Consider the following 27256-nt stretch of genomic DNA (forward strand, 5'->3'; position numbering starts at 1 on the left):
CTCCCCTGAGGTGAAGCGCGGTAAACGGACACTCCCCCCCTCGGTGAGTCATCGCCGTCTTTCTCCGCGTTGGCTCTGCTGACGCCGCCGCACTAGGTGGCAGGCGAGAGGGCGGCCTCGGGGGTGAAGCCGAAAGGTTTCCGTACCGTTCAGCACCGTTTCCCTCTGGCCCGAGTCCTGTCGCTGCTGCCGGAGGCCAAGCAGTAAATCCCAGCGGTGAAGAGAGATACGTGGCAACTTGGCTGAATCAAACTGGGCTGGCATTCCCCCCCCCCCCACACTTCTCGATTATGTGCTGCAGCCACCACCGCCACCCCACTTCCCACGCTGTAAAGTAACCGAAAGTCTAAACTTTAAAATGAGTAGGGTTTTGGTAAGGAAACGCCCCCCCGCTTCGCTGAAGAATTTGCACTCTGCATATGCCCAGAGCAGGGGGGGCCAACTTGAATAAAATATGGAGGGTCCAGGTAAGCCCTGCCCCGCATAATTAAATCACAGGATGAGGCACACACACACAGTTTGAATGGCAATGCCCATCAACTTTTTGGGGGGGGCTGGTCCTCTCAAATATTATATTTGGGGGGCGAAGACCCCTCCGCCCCTTGGAGTTGGCTCTTTTTTTAGGATCATGTATTTCCTAAGCTGACCTGATTCTAATGATACCTTAGGAATCTTAAGAATTTCTCAGAGACAAATCTAGTCCAGCATCCTACTGCTTCCCACAGTAACCAACCAGGCAACAACTCTCTTCTATACTGTATGTCCTCAGCAGCTGGTATTCAGATACACTGCCTCTGAACACAGATATTCTAGTTAACTGTTGTGGCTAAAATCAGCTAGACTTATACCCTGTGAATTTGCCTAATTCCCTTTAAAACGCATCTGAGCCAGTGGCCATCATCTCATCTTGTGGCAGCAAATTGAAATAAACTTGTATTATATGAAGATGGGACTTCTTTCCTGACCACCAAATTCACTGGAATCACTGCACAGCTAAGGGTGTGTGTTTGTGTGCATGCGTGCGCACTAACTCCTGGTTTGAGGTGCATCAGTAAATACCCTTAGGATCATTGCTTGGACTGATCTAGCACAGTCATGGGACTCTTGGAACAAGTTGGCATCCTAAATGGTTTGTGGAGACAATTGGAATGAAGTGCAACTTGAGATCATCAATTCTGCAATATAATTTATTATTAGAAATAAAACATTAGAAAAAGTCACTGGAAAAAATGCTTATTACAAAGTTTTAATACATCTTATTACGAGAATATAATGATCTTACCTACTTTAATGTATACGACAGTTCAAAGAATTTACAGTAAATATATTAACATATTTACAAGGAATTATCAAAACCTGATAAGAAAAATTAAACGTTCATGACTGGAGTCAACTGAAGCAAGGAGCTTCGTGTCAGAGTCTTTCCATTATGTATAGTCTTCTCTATGCCTTCCAAGTTCGTGAGAAAACTTCGCCTTTTCTTCAGTCCATCTAAGATGGCAGAATTCGCAGATGCCAGACTTTGTGTTCTAAAAAATATTATTTTGTAAAACAGAAGATTAAACAAGAAACCTATTTTTCCATATTCAAACATTCAGAGTGACTTATTTCTCCATAAATTACCAAAAGAAATACTGGGTGGCTAAACAAGTACAAAAAAGTCATCTTTATTTTGAATCAGCTCAAGAATATTATGGAAATTATGCTATTTATTTCAATTGAAGGGTAAGGAATATGGAGTCATAGTACGATGGAGCCAGCAAGTGTTCCTTATACATCATCCTTCACCAACCTGGTGCCCTCCTGATGTTTTGGACTACAACTCCCATCAGCCACAGCCAGAAACATCTGGAGGGCACCAGGTTGGTGAAGGGTAGTATACATGATTTAACTTGCCAGTTTACCCAGACCCACTTACTGGGATATCTTGCCTGGCCTTTTCTTGCCTTCCTGCAATACCCGATTTCCGCTTTTCTTTAGCAGTGCTGTTCCTGAGCAACAGAAGCAAGTGTACAGTGACAGTACTGAGAAGAGGACTTCTTCCACCTGCTGTGCTGCAGTAAGAGTACTCTGTACCACCACCTGCTATCCCTGCAGACACTTGGGCATGTCGTAAGGTCCCTTACATCAGGATTGACTGAATACAATCACCTACCTTTGCCATTCAGAATTTGGTAGTGGTATACATGATTTGACCATTCATACACACATGTGACAATTACAGCATTGTATTTAAAAGGTTGTTTAAGTGGGCAAAGTTATTCATGAGGCATTCATGAGGACTCCTTGCATTCAAGGACAAGGAAAATGACATGTTTCATTATAGGACTGTGCTTTCCCAGCCTTGCAAGGTCCTGAAAGGCCCATGTGAACAGAGTTGAGAGTTATCTATGCCAATGGGCAATCTGCATTTTTCCAGTGCAGAGCTGAAGGTCCTGTTAAAAAACCCCTTAATGTGTACAAGAAATACCATTAACATTCTTTGTGTTTAAGAAAGTCACTTGTAACAGTTGTTCTTACCTTGGAGAATCTATCCCGCTGTCTCCTGTTATGCTGTGGTTTCCCGTCCCTTCCAAGTGGTTTTGCTCATACTGGACACACTGATCTAGAACTGCAGCATCAGTTTTATCCAACAACTGTTGCTTTCTCGTATCATTTGTCTTAATTTCCCAGCCTTTTGGTGGCAGCATCAGGGATGCTAATTTTCCACCCACTTCATTTACTGACTTCTGCCAAACTCTGGTCTCTGCCTCATGCACATCATAGAAATCAAACAAACAGGGTTCAGCAGCATCAGGTGTCTGCCCACGTTCATAAACATCCTCTCGCTCTTCATTGCTTTTGTAGGCAAACTGAGATAGCTGGTGGCACACACAACTTCCTCCTTCTAGGCTCATCTTCTGATACTCTTTTAAGCTATCCTTAGATCTAGAAAAACCAAGGAATTCATTTTCTTCACACTCACAGGGACCAACGCCGTCTGTATCAATTCTGTACCTTGAGAAATGAGAATTAACACTTCCATTTCCCAACACAGTTGAGCCCAGTTCTTGTTCTATGCTGTTCCATTTCCCTGTATCTGAAGAATTATATGGGAGTTGGCTGGATTGCGGCTTGGACAAATCCACATCATGTTGCTCTTCATCACCATGATATAGAGAACTACAAGTGTTACCATCACCCAATTCTTGATACGGAGTCGGTTTATCATAAGTGAATCTTTCATTTTGTGGATTAACAGACTCAAGCCATTTGTTCATGTTAGTACACTCACTCTTTAAATTATCATTTTGTCTGTGAGCAACAATATTTTCAGATTGTTTAAATTGTTGAGCATCTGCCTCACTGGGAAGATGGGTATCAGTTATTTGTAGTGCTGTTTGACCCAGCAAGCCAGTTTGATCACACTGGTGAGTTTGACTGGAGTTCTGAGGATGCATTTTCTCCACTACTGCTTCATCCACAAATGCAGCAGAAGTGTTAGACACTGCCTGCATCTCCATACTTTTTGGGGCTGCCCTTCTATGCAAATTACCTTTGCAAGCTGCACTTTCCTCCAGACAACTATATTTGACTTCTTTTTGTAAAACCTTGCATTGTAGGTAATTTAACTGTTTCATTTTGTCGTCTTCAGCATCACATTTGATGCTGACTGATTGCTTAGTTTTACAGTCCACAGTTCTTGAGGAATCCAGAGACCAGGACTGTGGGAAATTCTTCTCTGATCTTGGAGCTCCGAACTTTACATCATAGTTTTTCTGACTCCTATGTCCTTTTGCTGACCTATTCCCTTTACAAGAAATATCTTTAAATGGATTAGTAACTTCTTTTTTGTATATAAAGTGAGATTCAGCATTGATTGCATCCTCACACAACTGCTGATTGCAAACTGTAGTTTCATTTGTAATACAAGATGATGGATGTTCAATACAATTTTCCAGTTTGCTATTAGCTGGTATTTGGTCATCACTTTTAAACTCCCTTGGTGACTTATTAACGGGCTTTTCTTTATTGGACTGCAGTTTCCTGCGATGCTTTGCAGCTTTATTTTGTTTCTTCTGAGTGAACCCTTTGGGAAGATGTTTGTGCTTCATTGTCAACACTTCTGTAGAGGTTCCTTTACTGATATATTTTTTCTGCTCCTCTATTTTCTGCATCAGTGCAGTGTGCTTGGTTAAGTTGTCCACAGTCAGCACAGGGTTAATGCGTTTGATAATTTCATGTTCAACATCACGTGGGATATTATCCAAATTATCTTCATCCCTGACTGGCCATTCTTCAGGAGGAAACTGGGCGGAAAATGAAGTGTGCACTTTTTTTGGTTTTTCTTTCTTGGAAGTGTTGCGCCAGAAAAGGCTAAGACCAAACTTCTTAATCTTCTCCTTCTCTTTCCCTGACTGCATATAGTGTGCAGCTCCACAAGAACGGTTCTCAACAAGTGTACTGGTGGCCTGATTCTGAACTGAAAATCTGGATTCACAAGACCCTTTTTGACTTTTCCCATTAGGCTGAGGGCTGACATGTTGCTCATTGACTGCAGTCTGCCCAGGGAAACAATGGCAGGATCTGCAATGGGATGCAATAGGGAAATTATTTTGTAGAAGTTCTGCAGCATCTTCCACGCTTACAAGGTATGTAACAGAAGGCTCTTGAGGGCAATTATCTTCCAAAAGGACCCTCTTGTTTTTCAGAGCATTATTACAGATAAAATATGTATTTGGGGTCACTATGAAATATCCTTCCCCAGTGTGATATATCTTCCGTTCTTTAATTAGCATCCCAAGTGTACTATATAGAATATCATGTGTGGGATTTGCAATACCTAGAATAAAAGGGATGATATTATAGTATTAGTCATTTCTGTGGCATAGTCAATATGAAAAATAGTTTATAACTATTACCACATTTCTGGGTCAGAACAAATTTATGCCGTAAACCACTGTTGTAGCCTGCTCCTGTGTGTGCTTTCTCAGAATAAATTACTGTTGTGTTTCATGGGAATTGTTCCTGAGTAAGTGCACATACAACTGCAGCCCCAATCTTTTTCCAAATGGAAAAGAGGGGGGGATTATTTACAGCTAACTGATTTCTGACTTTAATTGCTTACAGCTAACTGATTTCTGACTTTAACTTATTCATATGGATGCACCATAGATTTTTATATGGAACAATTGTCTTCCTTTAATGCTAAAGGCTGTGGGGACGCGGGTGGCGCTGTGGGCTAAAGCCTCAACGCCTAGGGCTTGCCGATTGAAAGGTCGGCGGTTCGAATCCCCGCGGCGGGGTGCGCTCCCGCTGTTCGGTCCCAGCGCCTGCCCACCTAGCAGTTCGAAAGCACCCCCGGGGGCAAGTAGATAAATAGGTACCGCTTACCAGCGGGAAGGTAAACGGCGTTCCGTGTGCGGCTCTGGCTCGCCAGAGCAGCGATGTCACGCTGGCCACGTGACCCGGAAGTGTCCCCGGACAGCGCTGGCCCCCGGCCAATAGATGTGAGATGGGCGCACAAACCCCACAGTCTGTCAAGACTGGCCCGTTCGGGCAGGGGTACCTTTACCTAATGCTAAAGGCAATATGTCTTCTCCCGGTTGGACAAGAGGGGGCAGCAAATACACACTAAAGGGGTTGCTTCAAAACATGAACAATAAAATACTTATTTAGAATGCTTCCAAACTGAAGATTTTTCAAATGCGTGACCTGCAGACAAAATCCATCATCAATCCTTACAGGCTCATTGGAGTCTCCAGGGTGGCTAGTGAAACCCCTACCACACAAATTACTGAGCCATTTTTAGGATTAAGAAGCAAACACACTTAGTAGGGCAAAGGGGGCTTACTCAGCATTGACATCCTACAATTCCCTTCAGGTTAGTAGCAAATTTTGACTCAAGAGTATGGGCAGTACAACAAAGCAAAGTGAAGTGCAGAATTGGCAGTTTGCCAATATATTTGCAGCCAAGAAAAGTGCTTGGACCCAAAAGTGGAAGTGCAGTCAGGTTCTGATTTCTGCCACAGTCCAGGAGGGAAAGGCACATTCTGCACAGATGTAGCTAAACTCATTGTTTTAATATGAGCCACCTCCCACAACTTCATTTCCCTCAATTAGACTAAGCAAAAGGCAAGTTTACTGCTCCAGTTCAGCAAAGGGTGATTTGTAAAGGTGAAGCCTCATAACATCCATTTATTTGTAAATCAGCAAACTGCCTGCAGTTATAATGAGTGGGACATACATGGAAGGAAGACTGACACAGGTGTCTCTTGTGGGGAGGTCCTTGCATGCTCTCCATGCTGCAGACACAAAGTGTACAAGGGCAGGCCATTAAGTGCCGGTATTTACAGCTGTCTCCAGCATGCTACTTTTGCCACACAGAATGGCTGCCATTCATTCTGATGAGGGGGAAGTAAAAAGAGGTGTATAGATCTGCTCCATCTCTAGTGGTTTCAGCTGCTGAGAATCAACCCATCTCATATCTGCACTGCTTCATCCTGGGTTCTGTTCTCACTCATGATAAAGCTGGGGTAGGGGGACAGAACCTGTGGCCCCCCAGATGTTGTTAAGCTACAGCTCCCATCTCTGACCATTGGCTGTGCTGACTGCAGCTGATAGGAGATGAAATCCAACAAAGTATGGAGGGACGCAGGCTTCTCATTCCTGTGCTCAAGTGTGAAGGAAAGTTGGATATTATATTATTAGGCACCTCGGTGCTGCCTAATGAGGGATCTTTTTAAAAAAAAAAATCACACACACTAAAAACTACTTATATGTTTTTGGATGTAAATATAATATACTGAAAATGGAAAGTGTTACTGTGACAAACACATGTATCATGTAGGTTTGCTCATCTGGTATATTCTTTGCCCACATTGTTTTCACACAACCATCTTTATGCTCCTGATATCTAATTCCCCCCAACCCCCATGAATTTTGATGACTGCAAGCTGGCAGCCCAGATTTGTAATGCAGTGTGAGTTAGAACACTTAGATCCTGTGTTTTGTTTTTCATCTGCTGATTTACAAAGGGAATTCTAATTGCTTTCCTGGTCCCAGACAGCATGCATTCTTTCACTCTGCTAGCTGCAAACCCCCTTGAGTCCAATGTTTATGTGAAGTGTCAACAACCCATGATTTAACAGATTACCTGGGTAATGTTTCCCCAGCTGATCCAGTAAGGTTTCCTGTGTAACGGTAATTTGAGCTGCATTCATATCAGATATAGCACAACACAAGACTTCTGCCAAAGGAACGAACTGGGACTGTGAAATGGGATTCATGTGCACTGGCGATACATCACCTAAAAGGAATAGAGGGGGGGGGGGAAGAAATGAACTTCCTTTCTACTTTGGAATACAGTATTTCTCTCTCCCCCCCCCCCATTGCTCTTTCAAAATGTTGGCTTCTTTTAGCTTCAGCATGATGGATAAATGATCATAGTTCTAAAGAAATAAAAGCCATTTTAGCAATTATTAGCTCAAAAACAAACATCTTGAAGCATGTTAAGCAGATGCTGCAGGCAGATATGTGTCTTCGGATGCTTAGACCATCACTTAAGTTCTCTGGTTTCTCCCCAAATACATACCATATGAAGTGAAAACACTAAGTTTTCCTTGGAACTATGTGAAACACTCAGTCTGTTTAAACATTTTAGAAGGTGTTACAGGACTCTTCCCAAGACATTTATGCGATTCAATGAGTAATGCAATATAATTGAGGTTTAAATTAAATGTAGCCTACTCAAAACAGCTGTCTTGTGTTACAGCTAGGGCAAGAAAGGGTCTCTTTAGGATTATTTTCTCTTTAAGTCAACAAAATAAACAACAGTCCCTTTTGAAGAAGTTGTTAAACACTTCTTGACCTCTGTTTTACAACTGGCAATGGTTCTGTTTAACAGAATGTGTTTAGAGAAGTTCCTAAGAATTTCCTCTATGACGTTGCTAAGCTACTACCAGCAGGTGTATAAATCAGTGTCAGCTTGCTTTGTGTGGAACGGGAATTCAAGAAAAAAACACTGTGAATAGTATAACATTGGTGCTAGTTATTGTAAATGGAAAAGCTGGTTTCACGTTTCTTGCAAAGCACACCTTAAAATGGCTATTTTCTATCTTTGACAGTATTACAAAGTTAGTTTTCCAGGAAAAGCCAAAGTTCCAAACAAGGTAGACCAGCATCAGCATGTATGGTGGCATAATTTCTTCCCAATGACGCTTCTCTCGGGCTATTGTTAACACATTGCTCAAGCCCTCATATTTTTCAGCTTAACAAACACAGCAGAACCCATCATGAAAGGGCATCTTGAAAGATCAAGATTATCCATCTGTTTATAAAGGTTAATCTACACAAATGAATTGTATAGGGGATAAACACACACATCACAACAGTTGGGGTCATTGTTCATATCCATAGCTATTTTGGATTGCAAACACTTTGAGCAGGATGCACCTAACAAGTCCCATCAGCAGAAACCCTGCATGAGGACTTCTGTTTGCACAAGTCTGTACCATCAGCTTTCAGAAGTACCATCTTTACTTGGAAAGTATTCCACTCACTGGTGTATCCACAAATCTAGTTTGGTGTCTGTACAAATGTGAACATAAAGTCATATCTCTGCTTCAGCAATCCTATAAATATGTTGACCTGGCACCAGAAACCCATGCACCTAGCAATTCTTGGTTGGTTACCAACAGGAATATAGTGCTTACCATTCTGTGGTGGCAGAAATGCCTCCTGGCAGGGCACTTCTCATAACAATATATTTAAAGCTTAACAAAATATTTGTTTTGGCCCAGAACAAAGGAACCTGGCACCCATCAGGTACAGCAAATGCAAGCCCCATTGATTGCAAAAATACAGCTCAACTTCTACAGTGAGCAAAGTAACTTTTTTAAAAAAAGAACCTCACAAACTCCAGCCTAGGCAACCTGCCAAAAATTCATGTATTATTGACCCTCAAATGATTTTACCAGTCTACTCAAACACAGATAATTGTTTACACATGCGAAATCTGAGAACGCATTTTCAGAGCATATACCGAAACTCAATGTGGGAAAGTCATCTGCAATACAAGAGTCAGATAACAAAACATAGGGAACAAAAAGTCTCCAGATACGCTTCACCAACATAAAAAGATGTTTTGTTCTGTCCTTGTAACTTGAGTGTTGCTGGATTAATGGTGCCTTCACTGGGCAGGTAGCACATTTCTGTCTTCCCTTCAACATTCCGATTCAGAAGTAGAGTGAGTTGGCGCAAATCTGTTATGGTCAACAGATCTGCTGTACACTAGAGCTCAACTTTAAGGTTATTAAAGCTGAACATACTTGCTAGTTCACAATACTGATTATGCTTAGGAGCAAATTACAGTGCAGCCTAAATCAGTTTTCATCAGCAGCACAAAGATAAATAGGTCATTTTCATTCAGCTATCACAGGCTTCCTCAACTTCAGCCCTCCAGATGTTTTGAGACTACAATTCCGATCATCCCTGACCACTGGTCCTGCTAGCTGGGGATCATGGGAGTTGTAGGCCAAAAACATCTGGAGGGCCAAAGTTGAGGAAGCCTGAGCTATCATGACTCCAACATCTCTTTCCTGGCCAGGAACTACCAGTCCAGACTCTATTAATGCATAAGTGAAGTTAGGATTTCTTGTCCCAGGTACATCACTTTTAATTGAGTCATATTTTCCATTTTTATACCCATTTACCCAATTTTAAGAGATTCTTTCGAGCACCTCCCTTATGCACTGAGTGGTAATGAGGACAAGCAACTTTTCTCGAAAAAGAAAAGGAAGCAAGCGGACACTACCAGAGAGCCACAGCTGGATTGTATGTGTGAGGAATAAATATAGCCCTAGCCATTAGAAATTAACGGCGAATTCTAACAAGTTTTGCAATGTAGTGGTGAGATTCCCAAGTCACATAACAGAACGGTTTGCTAATTATGTCATTTGGACCACTGCAAAACAATAAATGCTTAGAGAAATATAAGCTCCGGCCAGATGGTAACTGGAACCATCAGTGGCAACTTGACATTATAAGCTGAAAGGTGGAACACTCCCTGTTAAAAGGGCAGGATGATTTTAGTGAATGATCACTTTTAGTGTGCCGCTATTGATCTTAACTTTTGTACTTGCATGAACCGTATTTGTGTTAATTTTACTGCTGCAAATCACTCTGACTTGGGTAGAAAGTGGCAAATAAAATAAATATATAATAAATATGTGGTGGTGGTGGGAGTGAAGTGGTAGATTGTCAACCAATTACAAAGCAAGACATGTTGCAAGGGGGTGTCTTTCTTTTTTTGGCCCAGATAATTCATATTTTGTAAAGCCGTGCACCCCACTGAAAGCAGTGAGGGAGAACTGACTATGACAGCGTCAATATGGTGTAGTTGATGAGCCCAGTCCTGAAGCCTCTTGGAGGAATGAAGAGACTCCTTTGATTCCAGCCCACAGAATGTCATTTCAGGCCCTAATGTTAGCTACTGCAGGCAATGCCAGAGGAGCTTTTCATGGGTGTAGTAGATGTCCCTTGCCCTCCTGGGCAAAAGCTCCTTTCCACCAGTGGAGAGGCATTTCTGCCTTATCCTAACACTCTCCAGCAAGCTTTGAATCTTAGGGAAAGGATGGCTCTGTAAAGTGTAGCTTCCTCTTTCTTGTTTTTAAATTGGCTGTAGCATTTGTATAACTTTGTGAAATTGCGTTTTGTGCATTGTATCTTTTGAGGAGGTGGTGCTTCTATTTATTTATATCTGGACATCAGAATTAATAGTTTATTCCTTACAGGACCAGCTTCCTGGGGTGGGGGGTTACGACTGAAGATCAGGATGGAGCACAAACTTGACAGTGTCCTCCTTTCTGCCAAAAATGCTCCATTCTACATAAGACCTCTGCCTGTTTGCCTCTAGTTCTTCCACTGCCCCAGTTCTTCTAACACAATGTTTTGCATTGCACTCAAATCCAAAGAAAGTCACACTATGAGGTCCCATTGAACTTAATGGGACATATAATAGCAGCAAGTAACAGGTCCTCCTGATTTCAATTGTATATTAAGCTTTCTTTGGATTTGGGCCACATTTAATTAGTATTTTAATAATGTAGCAAGTCTTCTTTTGAATTTGTAACTCAAAGAGCTTCACGAATGAGGAATCATATTAAATAGAAGCTCCAAGTCTCCCAATTGGCTAGGAGTTTTAAATGAAGCTGTAAATTCTTCCAGGCCAGTTTAGGTCCTGGGCATTCCATTGGTGATCACTGTTAGGACTTTCCTGCAGCAACTTGCTGGACCGATTCACTGCAACCTTGCCCTCCTTCCTGCTCTGCCTGTCACTCATTCTACTGCTTAACTGCTGCCTTGGACTTCAACTTTGTAGAGTCCATTTGCTTAGGATAAATGGCAAACCCCAAAATTCCTGCTTATGAGCTTCCTTCCCACTACATTCTCTTCACTGCTGCAGTGTTTGGTTAGCTGCTACATAAGTTAGGTTTGACTTCAGTTTCATGTAAACCGCTTAGTTTTCATGATTATAAATCTTGTTAAATATTTTTTTTTAAAAAAAATTGGCCGCGTTTCGCCGCTTCCGCGCGTGACATCATTTTGAGTGCTTGTGCATGCGTGAGTGGCGAAACCCGGAGTAACGCGCTTCGTTACTTCTGGGTCACCGCGGAGCACAACCCGAAAATATTTAAGCTGAAGCGTATTCATCCCGAGGTATGACTGTACTTGGGCATCTCTGCTCAGTTAAACAACTACCTTGACTACCAAATTCAATTGCTTGCTTGAATGTATTTATGCTTAATTCCACATTTTTAGATTACATCAACATATGATGGCATGTCATCGTGTTGCAGATTGCAACACACACTTAGTCCTTTATTAACTCATCTGCTAATTAAAAGGGAGAGAGAGAAAAGGTGCAATGAGAGTATTCACAGATCTGTCCGGCAGTGATAGGCGATTTATTAGGTGACTGGCTTTCTCTTGCCTCACCAGTCAAATGGATCAAATAAATCCTTATACTCCATTAACAGGAGTATAGGATTAACTCAGGATTTAAATAGGTGAATAATGACTGATGCCAATTCCATCTCAAAGTTAATTTCCAACCAACCAACCCCCATTTACTTTTTAAAGACCATGGCTTTCATCCCCACCCCACCCCCGGCCACCTCTCCCTGTGGCCAAAACTGGTTAGTTTTGTTTTATTTCAAACCAAGAAGCACAGATTTAAAACAAACTCCCTACTCTGTTAATTGTCACAGGATGTTGTTCTTGCCAACAGCATAAAGAGAAGGCTCAGGTCGATTCAGGAGCTTAAACAGTATGTTACGATGTAGTATACCTCTTAAGTTCCACATGGTGTGAACAAACAGGGTTGGTTGTTTTCATTTTGACCTGCTTGCAGGCCTTCCCTGGCTAGCCCATTAATGAGGCAGAAGCAACCAGCATTAGCAAAAGTATTTGGAAGACTGTTTCAGCAACTATTTGATCCATTACAAGGATATTCTGTGGATTTCAGACGATGTTTTTCATAAGAGTATCATTAAAACGTACGAATGCATGAAATGATTATGAATGGTTTTCAAAACAAAAGAGGACTTCTTAAGTCCAGCATTAATGGGCCATGAGTTTTCAAACCTATGGCTCGTTTGCCAGGTGGGTTCAAAACACGGATGAAAGGCAGGCAGTCATGGAAGGAATCCAAGCAGCACAAAAACACACAACCGTCTGCTCATTTGCCATCCCTCATTAAGCTCATGCGGTATTGGTAGACGACACGTCCCACGGAACAAGTGGCTAGAGCAAGTTTCATGAATATTTCGGCATTTAAGCAAAGCTCAGGTGTGCTGCTAAAAACACACACATTTCCCTTGCATTTTAACATCCCAATGTAATGCTCCTGACTGCACGTGCTGCCCAAATATTCAAAATGATGATATACATTTTGATTTCCCATTACCAAAGCTGTCGCTTTCCCTCATTATCAATTACTTCTTTCTTACCCCCCCTGTTACCCCCCTATTACTTGTTTTATGGTGTTTTTTTTAACTATTGCAGAAAATGCCATAAAATTTAAAAGGTGACCACTGGCAAAATCTTATTTCAAACAGAAATTATGAAAGATGAATATTAAAAAACTGGCACTGAAATTGAATCAATCACTGCCAGTGCTACTTGGACCAGGGAGGGGGCCGTTTCTAAACCTGTTCCCAACTTTGAAACCAAACCAAGCCAGCAGTACAGTTGTTTACTAACAACAAGCCTTTGTGGCATATAGCAGCAAGTTCACTATTACGGTAAGCATAACATACCACAAACATCATCTATCATCAATAACCTAAACCCAGCACTAATTACAGGGTCACTAGTTGACATCCGTTAATTTTCTGCCTTTTAATTATTATCCTCTGTAGATAAAGGTTTAATTTCAAGACCAGACAATTAAAAGGTGGTTAATTCTTAACCAGGTGAAAATTTTCTCAGTTCCTTTAACAGAAGGGCAAAGAACTCGTTCATGAACATATAAATATTCCCCTCAAATAGTGGCTAGGATCTAAAGTGTTATGGGATAAGGTATCTTCTGGCACCCCTTCCAACCTTGGTTCTCGAGCTCCCCCAAAACAAACTGAAAGTTGGGGGACCCTCAAAAGTTCAGTGCAACACAATGGGCTGCAGTCAAAAAGGGAAGCTGGATTTAAATGCAGAGAGGGCATTTAGATTATGTTTAGAGGACGCTCCCCCACTTACACAATTTTCACTTTTGCATGCAGGGGACCAGAACATAACCCCCACATAAGTGGGGGGATGCCTGTACTGCAGGAAACAGTGTGCTGCACAATCTTTCTCTCTTTTTTGGCTAATTAATTTCTTATTTTAATTTATATTCCTCTCCTCCAAGAAGCTAGAAATGGCACACACGGTTTCCTCCTCCCCATTACCATTTTATCCTCATAGCAGCCCTGTAAGAAAGGCTACCCTGAGAGGTGATGAATGGCCCATGGTCACCCGGTGAGCTTCATGGCCAAGTGGAGAGTTGCACTTGGGCCTCCCTAATTACTGCTGTACTTTCACTCCAAGAAAACAAAGGAGACTGAGAGAGGCCATGCTACATAACTCACTGTTTTTCCCTCAACTCAAAAAAGGTTATCTGGTGCCACTAAGGTTGTATCAAAAGACGGCTAGCTTATGTAACCACTAAGCACATTACTGGTTGCTTTTCTGTGAGGACCCCTATTTCTGTCGTTCCATGTCAAATATTTTATGAGAGCTCCACCACACACACAGAGTATGCTTAGGCACATTGTTCTGTGGCTCTGCTGCAGCCCTCAGGAAATCAGTTTGGCACAAGTAAATTGTGATCTAGTCCTGGGCAAGGCAAAGGAACTGTGTGTGTGGTTAGCGATCATATGAACCAGTCCTAATTCTGAATAGGACTAAGAAAGCGTAGCAGAATGGGAAAATGAAGCACAAGCCATCTCACAGGACTGATATCTTTTAAATTACTGTGTCAGCAACTGAAAGGGGCCATTGATTTTTGAAGAAACCTAAAACCAAAGTACTCCAGAGGATATGCAGGAATACCTAGAACACGATACCAAGCAATAGCTAAAACGAGGAAGGAAGGATTATTTGGGCTCAGCAATCAAAATATGAGGCACAAAAGTCAGCGGCAAACGATTGTGTTCCTGAAGCTCGTATATAACATAGGCCTTGTTCTTGCCCTTAAGGATATATTTGGGGTGGGGGTGGTTAGTGAAAGGAAATACAGGTTTAAATTGAAACCATTTCACTCAAAGCCCAGCAAACATATGGAACACGTTATAAGGTAAAAGCCACAAGGGCAAGTCACAGGAACGTGTTCAACAGGGAACTGGATGTTTTTATGGAATGAGGCAGGAATGAAAGACATCACAGGGAGCGGGAAAACACAAAGGAACAGATGTAAGAGGAGGAGATGGCTTACTGGGCCAAAGGAGTCTGTCCTGTGTAGCTTGGTATGCAGCTCTAATGTTAGTCCTGAGCTTTGAAAGCACAATATTTTCAACTGTTGTAAAATTAAAAGTGTGGGGAAAGCACCTTGGCTTGGCTTGCCTGGACAGCGGCGGAATGTCCTGCACAAATCCTATTCTTGTACACAGGAATGCCACAAGAGCATCGTAATGAGGCTTGCACAGGAGAACTTCTCTGTGGATATCGCCATGGCCCACAAAACATAAAAAACAAAGCAGTATTAGAAATAAGCCAGGCACCAGGTGCCAGGCACGTTTTGCTACTGGTGTGGGTCCAATTGCAACCATGTGGAGATCTCTGGATGCCAGGTTGACATCTCCATCTGGCTGGCCCCTCCAGCTTTCTTAAGCAGGTTAGCAGAAGAGCTTATTTATTGCATTTATATCCCACTTTTTCTCCAAAGAGTACATTGCTCACCCCCACTTCTCAGTTAATCCCTACAACGACCCTGTGAGGTATCTTAATAGGCTGTGATTGGCCCAAGGCCACTCAGAGAACTTAATGACTGAGTGGGGATTTGAACCCTGATCTCCCAGGTCCTAGTCTGGCACTCTAACCACTACACCACACTTGCTTCCTAGAGTACTTCTGCTATGGGGCAGCTATATAAATTACGCAGTAAATAAACATGGGGAAAGCAGCATGTCACTTAGAGAAGGATCTGAAATATTTTCCTTGAAGCTTGAATTTGTTTTATTCTGTATTGTTTTATTTGACGTTTTAATGTGCTGTAAACCGCTTTGAGATTTTGTCTTTAAATTACAAAGCGATATAGAAATTTATTATTATCATTGTTAATAGAAGAATAAGAAGCAGCAGCAGCAGCATTATTGGGGGAATGGTGCCTAAACAATAACCCAGGTTTAAGGTGCCATTTGGCAATTAGCTTATCTATCTGAGTTTCTAACACTGAAACAAAGGTATTGCCAGAAGGGCTCTGCAATTTTGAGGTCCTTGTGGTTTCTTTTTCCTTAACTTTCTGGAAGCTATTCACTCTGCCTTTCTAGTGCAGAACTTTCATATCTTCCCATTTTAAAAGGGATGGAGAAGCAGAAATATTATCCTTCTGTGCAAAGCTACACTCCCAGTACATTACGCAGGTGCTGGCTATCGTGCCACTGGCACTGGACCAAGATGGGGCTATGAAGAATAAAACAGGGAGGGGGGCACACTATCGTCTGGAAGGGCCCTGAAAGGACTCTCACTGGATAAACAGCTCTCAGCTTTCACTTCTGTAGAAAGTTATTGTTCCAATTTTTCCTGTGCGAGTGTTAATAATTACCACTTTATAAGCTGAGGTAGTTTGTTGTAATATGTATACACCTCAGATCCACAGGCTCAAACAAGCCTGTAAATTGACATAAAACTAGGATATTGCTTAATGATTAACTGCTGTGCATAACACATCTGTTACCTTTTTCTAAGACCACTCTACGGACTGCCACATTACCATGTCAAAAGTGATCCAAGATAATCAGTAATCCAAACTCCAAAGCACCCTTCTCTGTGCTTTGTTAAGGGAAGCCTCAGTATAGTAATGTAATCTAGGGGTCGGCAAGGCTTACTGGGCATGGGCCGGATCACTCCCGCGGAGATCCTCCATGGACTGGACCGGTGCGGTTGTAACGCCAGAAATTGCATCTGCGCATGTCCACGGCGCCAGAAATCGCTTCTATGCATGCCCAGATGCCAAAAATCTGGAGCCGTGGAAGAGAGTCCCCACATTGCGCTGGTTTAGCGAAGCGCGCAGGGACTTGCTGAGCAGGCGGCTCGGTTTGGGGGTGGCTCGTGAGCCGGTTAAACAGCCTCCATGGGCCACTTCCGGCCCATGGGCCTTAGGTTGCCTACTCCTGCTATAATCCAACTGTAATTTGTTATGGACATGCATGTGTGAAAATATTCATGTTGCAATAAAATAAAAGGTAAAGGGACCCCTGACCATTAGGTCCAGTTGTGACCGACTCTGGGGTTGCGGCGCTCATCTCGCTTTATTGGCCGAGGGAGCCGGCATACAGCTTCTGGGTCATGTGGCCAGCATGACTAAGCCGCTTCTGGCGAACCAGAGCAGCGCACAGAAACACCGTTTACCTTACCACCGGAGCGGTACCTATTTATCTACTTGCACTTTGACGTGCTTTCGAACTGCTAGGTTGGCAGGAGCAGGGACCAAGCAATGGGAGCTGACCCCGTTGTGGGGATTCGAACCGCCGACCTTCTGATTGGCAAGTCCTAGGCTCTGTGGTTTAACCCACAGCACTACCCGCGTCCCTTGCAATAAAATACCTATCGACTAATGAAAACACCACAAAGGGTAAAAGGGTAGCTGTTTCTTGCATGTAACAGATAAAGAAAAAGAGAAAATATTCTAGCAGGCAATATTCACACAGGCAAGAAGATAGGTAAATCTTTCTCAAGTGACATGGGGAAGAAATCAGTGTAACTCTTAAGGAGATTATTCATTTAAAAATGAAGCCTTGTAGTGGAAAAGTATTGGTGCCTCTGTTGTGCTTTAAGTTGTCTCACCTCATCATTCTCTATATAGGGGTTCACTGCCCACTGACCTTGCCACCTTCTAGTCTGACTCCAGAACTGGCCATTCTTACATACTTGTTGCATAGAATGATAAATGTGAAGCACTTAATAGTTGGCATTTTTCTTAAGAATGTTCGTGATGTTATTACAATATTAGGAAACTCCTACAGATATGATTAGCCAGAGATTCTACCAATATCAACCTCAACCTTATTAAGATGGTAATCAGAGGCTGAAGCAAGGAAGTAAGGAGGAGAATAACTCCCAAATAATCAAGGCACTTTTGCCTCATCCTGTTTCATCTGGACGTAAGAAGTCACACAAGAGCATCATCAGTACAGTTCTTGAAACTCATTCATTCTACATTAACAAACTAAGATAAACAGAGTTGTAGAATTAGGCAAGAAACCTGGAAATACTAACTTTCAGCTACTTTAATTGGGAAAGTTTTTTTAAAAACAAAGGATGCTGTGCAATCGTCTTCTCAATGGATTTTCAGCACTTGAATATGAGACCACTTGCAAGAAATTCCTGAACAGCTAACACTGAAGGAATTGTATTACTTGGCGGTTAACTTCAGCAGGACTCTGTATGGGCACCAGAGTCTCCCATATGGATCCAATTGCAGGATCAAGGAGATAGCTGTTAAGTGAAAACTTACAACAATGTTTATAGAATTCTGCATTTGTAACCATTTCCTTTATATGTTGGCTTTACTTAATATGGCACCAAGAGTAACACACCAGAGGGTATGGAAGAATATTGCTACATTTATGGGAGCAATAATGTTTTCTCTACAATACTGGGTTTACTATGCACACAGGTGTCACCAAACTCATACAAGCTCCCCATTTTGCAGGGCCAAGGGAGATTAATATTCACCAAAGCGAAACCACACAAATATAAATATTTAAGTGTCTAGGTTTATGTAGGAAGTCTTAAAAAAAATCTTTTACTGAGGCGAGGCAAAAGATTGCTAACACCTCAGTGGTTAAAACAAGAATATTTTCATCCTGCTTGAATGCCTTTTTTTCCTTTTCTTTAAAGAAGTTAGCTGTTTATCAAGAGGGCACATGAGTGCCCCCGGAGGAGCATATTTCTCTCTGAAATAAAAGACCCTTCCTCTTTTTCAATTAAAAAGCAGTATGCTCTCCCTAGCTCCACAGAGACAGCAAGAAAGGAACAGATTAACCTTCGGAGCACCTACATTGTGTGACAAATCCTTGTTTACCCTTCTCCCCACCCTCCATCTCCCTGCACACAATAGCATGACCGCAAGGTTCTTTCTGTGAGCTAAGGAACCCATTAGGTATAAGGCAATGAAGAGATTACAGTCAAAATGGCATCCCCAGCTGACAGGAAACATTGGAGGATTTTTGTTTGGTTTGGGGGTTTTTTAGCTTCAGATCACTTAAGCCTAAAAAGAATGCCTAGTCCAGGTGCTCCTTTCCACTGGTTTCTTTATTTAATAAAACCTTGGTCCTCTAAGGGATAACAGCTTACTTCTTGCCCTATGTTTCTTTGCCAGAGTTACTGTAGTCAAGGGCTTCCCACCACACAGAAGGACAAGAGTTTGGAATTATGGAACGAAGGGGCTGAAAGAGAGAGAAAGGAAGCAATATTTTCTGAATGCATGCAGACCCCAGATGTATGCTTGGAGGCTGTTTAAAAAGAATTTAGATAGTGAACCGTTAACATGCAGTGCCTCATTAGGGCCGTTCAGTCTACACTACCACAAACATACACAAGAGAGCGAGTTTTTAGTACCAGAGAAAGTATTACACCACAGTGCATCACATAGGGATAGTCCCCATGTAGAGCAAATTCCACCTGGTAGCTGTATCAGGTTCATCAGTTCCAGCCAGCGTCCCTTGATGTTGCATTCCCAAATGTTATATAAGGTCTGTGTTCACTCTTCACACATTAACTGTTCATTACACATGCAGAAGGCACTACCAGGCTTTTTAAAACAACCCCTAATACTTATCACTCATTTTTATAAGGGTCGTATCCAACACTGTGCATGGGGTCCCACTCTTGCAATGGGACTTCCTTTTTCTCTGCATGCACACCCTCAGAATCTGCTCCAGAGGGTCCTCTAGGGAGAGGAACATTCCATCACAGAAGTGGAAGCCTTCTGCACAAGCAAAACAGCAGTGAGGTATACGACCCCACATGTAGCTGGAACATAAGTAGCCTCTCAACCAAGCCCTGGGCAGATCCAAACTCCTTAGCTTGGGTATGTTGGTCTAGCATCAGAAACCCTAAGGCGAGAAAACTGGCTGTACATGAGTCTGGAACTGGAGAAAAACACTCAGCATGTGCTCAAGACGCACTTCCTTACTATCACACGTGCTTTAGGGCGCAGAGCATCCTGAAACAAACAAAAAACCTGAAGGGCCCAGAATCAGCTTAAAGCAAAACCTGGCAAATAAAGGGTCCAGGTTTTGGTTGAATCCGGCAGAGAAAGGAACGGAGCCAGGATCGGACCCACAAGGTAAAGGGAGGAACCAAGAGAGAATCTGATGGAGCTTGGCACGCGCGCTGGCTTCTTTTCGGAGCCCCAGCTGCGCAGGTGATCTGGTGAAGCTGCGCCCCTGGCTTGGCCAGCCGGCTTGCTTTGCGCGCTCGCTCGCTCGCTTACCCACAGCCCTGATGAGGAAGCCCTTGGGCGGGCGCAGCGCCCTACGAAGCCAGGCGTCGCGGAGGAGCTGCAGCGGGGCGGCGGGGCCCTGCAGCAAGAGCACGCCGCCCCGCAGCCAGCCCTGTAGCCACACCCGCGACACGGCGCGCGCCAGCCCGCCGTTCCAGTAGCAGGCGGCGTTGGCGCGCCGGAACGCCTGGAAGACGGCCGCGCCGCTCGCCTCGTCGCCGCAGCTCTCCGCCTCGGGCTCGCCCGGGGCAGCCGCCGCCGCTGCTTCTCCCTCCTCCTCGTGCTGCTGGTGCTGCTGCAGGCGGCGCAACACCAGGGCCAGAGAGCTCGGCGCCAGCTGCACGGCGCGCCGAGGCGGCCGCGACATCCTGGAGGTGCCTCAGGCTCTGCCCGTTATTCCCGCCGCTACTGCGGTCGCTGCCAAGGGAACCGAGCCCTTCCTGGCAGGGGGCGGGGAGAGAGCGGGCCTGTCTCCACACGGTGGGCAGGGCCTGCCGGAGAGCCGCTGCTGCGGCCCGACCCCCCTGCCCGCCTCTGGAAATGGCAGGTCCTGCTCCCCTTCAGTCAGGCTCCGACCCTATGAGCGCGCGCGCGCCTGCCTGGGAACAAGCGCCGCCGAAGCCGCGGCGGGAACTTGGCTCGTTAAGTTGCTCTGAACATCCTCGCAGGGCCGTAGGCAAATGAGGTCGCGCGCACGTTTTCTTCCCAGACTGCCAAAGGGCAGGTCCTCACCAGGGTCGGGTTGGTAGGGCTTCTTGAGGGAGGTTCTCAGCACTTGGGTCCCAAAACCATTCAGGACCTTGCGCGCCAGTATATGTATCATGCTTTTTTTTTTTAAAAAAAAAAAGCAGCACCATCAGCCAATTTTTAGCTGTTTAAAGACCAAAGGGTCCTTGTCACAATACTTTGACACATCAGACATGCACAAAAGAACGCAAGTGATGCAAAATGGGCTAATGCTGGGAACAGAGATGTTTATGTACCTTCGCCATGACGAGATAATTACATGTTCTTAGCTCCTTTTTTATTTCTGTGTGATTTTTGGAATTGGGAATTGTTTTTCAAGTGTTCGGCTGATTTGCAGAATACTTCAGCATTCTGAGCTGAACTTCAATTTAGTTGTTTGGGTTCTGTGAGCATCCTTCCACCATGTTGGTTTTTTAAGGTATATATTTTTTTTAGTTGAGATTTTTGCAGTTGAGATTGAGAAAGAAGTGTTTTGTGATGACGACCATAATAAAAACTTTGTGTTGCTGTCACTCATATTTTTATATCCAGCTGGAAGATTACATTCTTGAAAAACCAGCATGCACATCTTACGCTCCAAAGCTTTTGCACTTTATTACATCTGCTCTTCCATTAAATTAATCCCGTCCATTTAGGAAACAATCGACATAGTACATTAGGATTTTAAAAGGATCTTTATATGAAATTGCTCACATTTTCTTACACAATAAGAAGCTTTAACAGCTGTTTAGTTGCAGGATATACTTAGTGGCATAAGGGTAAGTAGTGATGTGTTACTCAACCATTCCTACTTCATTTATTATTTTTCTACCTACTTTTAACATCAAAACTAAATATGATAATATGCTGGGAGAAGAGTAAGAAAGGGTGTGTTATTTGTTGTTGTCGTCGCCCCCCCCCCCCGATTTTAAAATCATAATGCAACTCATATAGAACAGACCCAGTTAACACTTGGGGGATGGGAGACCCAAGATCTACCCACTTTGGAAGAATGGCAGATGAAGGTGATAGACTGTATGGGACTGGCTGAAATGACTGGCAGAATCCATGATCAGGGGAAAGAGACGGCGGAAGAAGATTGGAAGAAATTTAAAGTTTATCTTAAGAAACATTGTAAAATCAATGAATGCTAAAATGTCGAGGTTTTAAGGGGGGGAAAAGGAGACTACAGCTGTTAAAGATTAAGTAAAAGAAAAGAATAATGGGAAAATCTGATTAAACTAAGTGTTAGGATTTGCCAAAATAATTTTGGAAATTGGGAATGTAGAAAGGGGAGGTATGGGGAAGTCGGCGAAGTAAGGTTTAAGAAAAAGGGATATGAAATTATACATGTTTGTTTGTGTGTATAAAAACTTTGAAAAACCAATAATTTTTTTTATAAAAAAAAAACACACTTGGGGGATGGGAGAGAAGCAGGGTATCTTTGCCTAGGTTGACAGTTAATTAAAACTATAGTCCTATGGGAATAAATCCCAGTGAACTGTGCAGTGAGATTTATTTCTGAGTAAACATGTATAGAATTGCACAGTAATCTTAACCAGATTTACTAGGGAGTAAGCCCCATTAAACTCAGTAGGATTTATTTCCAAGTTTGGCAACTGAAGTTTTTTGGGGCTTTCACCACTGTGAGCTCTGGAAGCAAGCTTTTAATACAACTGTTTAAATTTTATTGATTTTTATTGTATATATTGTACACCACCTTGAACATCCTAGCACATGTCCACTGCATAATGTAAGCTGTCACCACAAGCACAAGTGTCTTAAGTAGCAAATACAACTGCCTGCACATAAAATGAACTGGCCCTTACATGTTCCAGTCCTAAATGCACTTATGGTGGTATCCAACTAGGTTTACTCAGAGCAAGCCAATGGGCCTAAGTCAGTTATGTACTCATGTTCATTAATTTCAATGGATCTACTCCGAGTAGGACTAGCATTGGTACAACCCATAGTTTCAAACAAGCTCTGTGGCAGTCAGTAGCCGTTACTAAGACAAAAATATGCTTAGAATCAAAATGTTAAGAGATAATGATCCCACTGTGAAAACCACAATCTTAAACCTGCTTACTCAGGCGTAAGCACCAGTGGATTCAATAGGACTCACTTATGAATAGACATAGTTAGAAGAATGCTGTAAATTTAGATGTAATAAGATGGTGCTGAGGTTAGATTGTGCTGGAAGTTGCTCAGATGTTTTATTCTTTTTGCAATCAGGCAGTATATAAATTTTATGAAATGAAGTAACTTATTTGTAAAGCTGCATTATTACATCTAAACAGGATTTTAAACTGAGAAAAGGCCAATCCTATGGCACACTGTGCTAATAAAGCAGTTGACATAAATACTGCTGCTGAAGGGTTAAAGACACAGCATTGGGCGCTGAGCCAGTATCTTGTGTTTGTGCCCCATTTGTCAAGTGGGTGGTCATATGTCCTCCTAAAAAGCTGAAGTCTCAGCCCTAAGCTTTTCTATTCAGTAAAAGTATCCAGATACATTTTAGCTTCCAACAAAGGGAACAGGGAGGCTTTCCAATTATGGCACACTCCACATTTGTTATGGATAGATGCTTATATGGGTCAGATATGTCCCTATATTTAATGATACTTGTCAGGTATTACAATTAGAAAAATAAGAAAAAGAACCAACACAAGTATTTCTGTTCTAATCAGGACTTAGCACAGAATGGTAGAAAGGTAATTTTTTTATACACGTGTTTGGTTTTCTTTTCCTCTTATAGTTAAATACAATGATGATACTTCTTTTGAAACATAGCAATCAAGCCACCTCCCGTCTTCCAATCCTTTAGTTAAAAAATATTTTAATAATCTAAGTCTGCACTATCTAGTACTTTGCTCTCCAATGATATAGAAGTTGAATTTGTGGCAACACATTTGGCTTTTTTATGCAAATATGGCTGGCTGTTAGCAAATTCCTTCTCAAGTGTAGCTGAGAAAATGGGATAATTATTCTGTAGGCTTTTCTGTTCTTCAGATGACAAGAAAGCCTATTCAAATCACTCCTTCTACTGGTGTGTCCTACATGCAGATGCACTAGATCAGTGCTTCCCAAACTTAGGTCTCCATCTGTTGTTGTTGTTTTGGACTACAGTTCCCAGAATCCCTGACCACGGTTCCTGTTAACTAGGAATGATGGAAGTTGTAGTCCAAAAACAGATGACGACCCAAGTTTGGGAAACACTGTAAAAGGTAAAGGGACCCCTGACCATTAGGTCCAGTTGTGGCCGACTCTGAGGTTGTGGCGCTCATCTCGCTTTATTGGCTGAGGGAGCCGGCGTACAGCTTCTGGGTCATGTGGCCAGCACGACTAAGGCACTTCTGGCAAACCAGAGCAGCACACGGAAACGCCGTTTACCTTCCCGCCGGAGCGGTACTTATTTATCTACTTACACTTTGTCGTGCTTTCGAACTGCTAGCTTAGCAGGAGCAGGGACCGAGCAACGGGAGCTCACCCCATCACGGGGATTCGAACCACCGACCTTCTGATCGGCAAGTCCTAGGCTCTGTGGTTTAACCCACAGCGCCACCCAGGAAACACTGTACTAGGTGCCAAAATGTGAAGCGGTGAATATGCATACAAATACCTAACCCTGAAATAGTACCTCGGGTTAAGAACTTTGCTTCAGGATGAGAACAGAAATCATGCTCCGGCGGTTCTCTACTACTTTCCTTTAATTTTAATCCAGAGGTTTCACCCCAGCCATATGGAACACAATCTGAATATACTGTTAAGTGTTTTTTATATAATTTTATGATGCTTGGATCAAATAAAATAATTAATTGAAAAACTAATGTGTAAAGTATGATAAACCAGCCAGTTTTCCTTATCCAAAAGCAAAATAAGATAATTCTGAAATGTTAACTGCCAGTAAATATTGCTAAACCAAAAGGACTCTCTTTCACAGGAAGGTCCCAACACTTCAAAACACTCATTATCAAAGAAAAGTGGCAAAATTCTGCAAATTAATACTTATTCTAACCAGGTTCTTAGAAAGTAGTTTTTCTGTGTTTGGCTTTGTCCCTCAAAAGAGTCAAGTTAATAAAAAAAGAAAGGCGAAGAGGGGACTAATTTTAATTTAAAGTAGAAGTCTCACACATTGCTCTTTATGTATGATAGCAAAGCACTCAGAACAAGAATATGCAGCAAACAATTCCTCCCTGAAATCCAGACTTCTCTCTCTCTCTCTCTCTCTCTCTCTCTCTCTATACTATTGGTAGTGATTGAGTAAGTAGTGATCCTTTTAAGACTTTTCTTTTTCTTGTAATCTGGATTCAGTTTCAAAGTTGGGACATCAGTATGTGCCTTTCTTTCCTTTCATTCTTAATGCAATTTATGAGAGGCATTTACGCTTATTTATCTTAATGGTCTGCCCTCTGTTTTTCTATCTGGCTGATTTAATACAATTGCACCTAATGAATGTCAATGTGGAACTAGAAAGGTAGAATCCATGGGTTATGTCCTTTTATATTGTAATTTGTATAAAGGAGGCCTTAGAAGCTGACTTTTCCTTTTATTAAGAACACAGCCTGGAATACCTACACAACCATCTTTTTGTTTAAGGGATCACCCTCCTATGCCACCGAAAAGTTCAATTTTAAACTTTGAACACAAATTAGGAAGCAGATGGTAAGGAACTCTTTGGCTCCTCTGTGATGATCATTATTTTCATTGTGTAATTTTTAAAATAAAATTTATATACACTTTGTTGTAGCAAAACTTCTAAACTGTTTATAAGAAATACAAAAAGTATCAATAAACAGCTGAAACAATGAAGCATTTTTAAATAATTAAAATTAACCAAAAAAAATATAATTAAAAGTATGTCAGCATCTACATGTCTGGATAGTCCTGCATAAACAAAGAGTAGAGCGAAGGGTTCTACCTAATGTCGAGCGTTCCAAAGTGTAGGTGCTGCCACACTAAAAGACTGAATATTTACAATTACTGAGCAAGTATTTTGTGGCACCAGTAACAACACCAGTTAAGGTCTTTTTATACTTGGACTTGGCCTGGTAACAAATCTGCAACCAGTGCAGATCTGCGAGCAGAGGTGCCATTCCTGTCAGCAACTGTGCTGCAGCATTTTGCACTAACTACAGTTTCCAGGCCAAGCACAAGAGAAACCCCACAGTAATACAATATTTAAGTCGCCTGAACTACTGTGGTCAAGTTCTCTGGGTTCAGGAATGATCATAGCTATCACACCAGGTGCAGCTGGTAAAAGGCACTTCTCGCCACTGAGGCTATTTGCACCAACTATTATTGGTCTGTGAATTTATTAATAATAAGAATAAATTTGATAATTTAAGAGTCCTATCCTCAACAGAGATTGCTAAGAGTGGGTGGGTGGGCGGGCTAGCAAGCCTAAAACAAACTTCCTCTATCAAAACAGGTAACTTCCTTATATGAAGATATGATGTACCTCCTTGCATGTGCAATAGAACCACAACTTAAGGACAAGCAAAACGAACTGGGTTTTCCATCAGTTTAGAAAACAAATTTAGCATAATAAACCTATAATAGTGAAAAAGACACTAACTGCAGCAGCTGTTACAAGAAGGGGGAAGCAGTTAGCTGCAGCATCTTGGAAAAGAAGGTACGCGCTACAAGACAGGTATGCACCTTGCTATGGCCCTGGATTCACAATTCTGATATGAATTCCATAACAGAGCCAACTAATTTGGAGCGCTGCTATAGCATAAGCATCAAACGCATTGTTTTCAGCATTTATATGCCACCCTATAAAACCAAGATCTCTGGGCAATGTACAGTAAAAAGCAATGCATGATATCCAGTGTTGTGCAAATGAACATGACAATACTTCCCTCCCCCAAGCCTCTCACACAACCCCCAAATTTGCTTCAAAGGCTCTCCCCACCTTGGGGGACTACAAGGGGAAGAAGGGGAAGTTCTACTGTGCAAGCTGAAATACCATTAGATGTCACCCAAAGTAAATCTGAAATGAAAGCATACAATCAAAGCAAATTAAATGCAACATTAAGAACAGAGCACACAACACCTCCAAGATGTGAATAGTCTTCACTGCAGTGTGTTGGGGTTTTTTTTAGGAAATGCGCAAACTTTGTGGCGTTTGATCTGCAGTGGTTATTTCACACTTACAAATCATCACATATGTCCATGTGAAGCAGCATTCAAGGCTTTGACAGAAGTCTCTCTCCCCTGTCCTCCGTATAATCCTTTAAAATTCAAAATGTCAGCCTACAAAGGGGGCTTTCCCATTTTTAAATGTCACAGGAAACAGGAAGGCAAATATGCAAAAACGTGAGTGAAAGGAGGGAAGAAGCAACC

At 42.4% G+C, this 27256-nt stretch overlaps 1 protein-coding gene across 2 annotated transcripts; it reads right to left on the reverse strand.

The window, feature by feature from the left end:
- Positions 1–64: 64 nt before the first annotated feature.
- Positions 65–20924, reverse strand: STOX1 (storkhead box 1). 2 transcript variants are annotated; one of them, XM_082222019.1, is made up of 5 exons: positions 20174–20271; positions 19033–19124; positions 7136–7288; positions 2521–4822; positions 65–1529 (listed from the first exon to the last, which is right to left on the reverse strand). In XM_082222019.1, exons 3-5 carry the CDS (start codon positions 7266–7268, stop codon positions 1370–1372), a joined length of 2595 nt encoding a protein of 864 aa, XP_082078145.1. In that variant the 5' UTR covers positions 7269–7288; positions 19033–19124; positions 20174–20271; the 3' UTR covers positions 65–1369. The 2 variants fall into 2 exon arrangements, with proteins under 2 accessions (XP_082078145.1, XP_082078144.1); XM_082222018.1 differs by lacking the exon at positions 19033–19124 and having other exon boundaries at positions 20174–20924.
- Positions 20925–27256: the final 6332 nt, after the last annotated feature.

Source organism: Podarcis vaucheri, assembly GCF_965113315.1.
Source record: "Podarcis vaucheri genome assembly, chromosome: 5".
NCBI classification, from domain to species: Eukaryota; Metazoa; Chordata; class Lepidosauria; order Squamata; family Lacertidae; genus Podarcis; species Podarcis vaucheri.

What these genes read in the sequence shown, in the direction of transcription:
- STOX1 (XM_082222018.1), bottom strand. Translation starts at nt 20,549, where the DNA reads ATGTCGCGGCCGCCTCGGCGCGCCGTGCAGCTGGCGCCGAGCTCTCTG. An exon ending in GCTGGGGAAACATTACCCAG is followed by an intron (nt 4,823 to 7,135) that starts GTAATCTGTTAA and finishes CTTTTATTCTAG; the next exon opens with GTATTGCAAATCCCACACAT. An exon ending in AGCGGGATAGATTCTCCAAG is followed by an intron (nt 1,530 to 2,520) that starts GTAAGAACAACT and finishes AATATTTTTTAG; the next exon opens with AACACAAAGTCTGGCATCTG.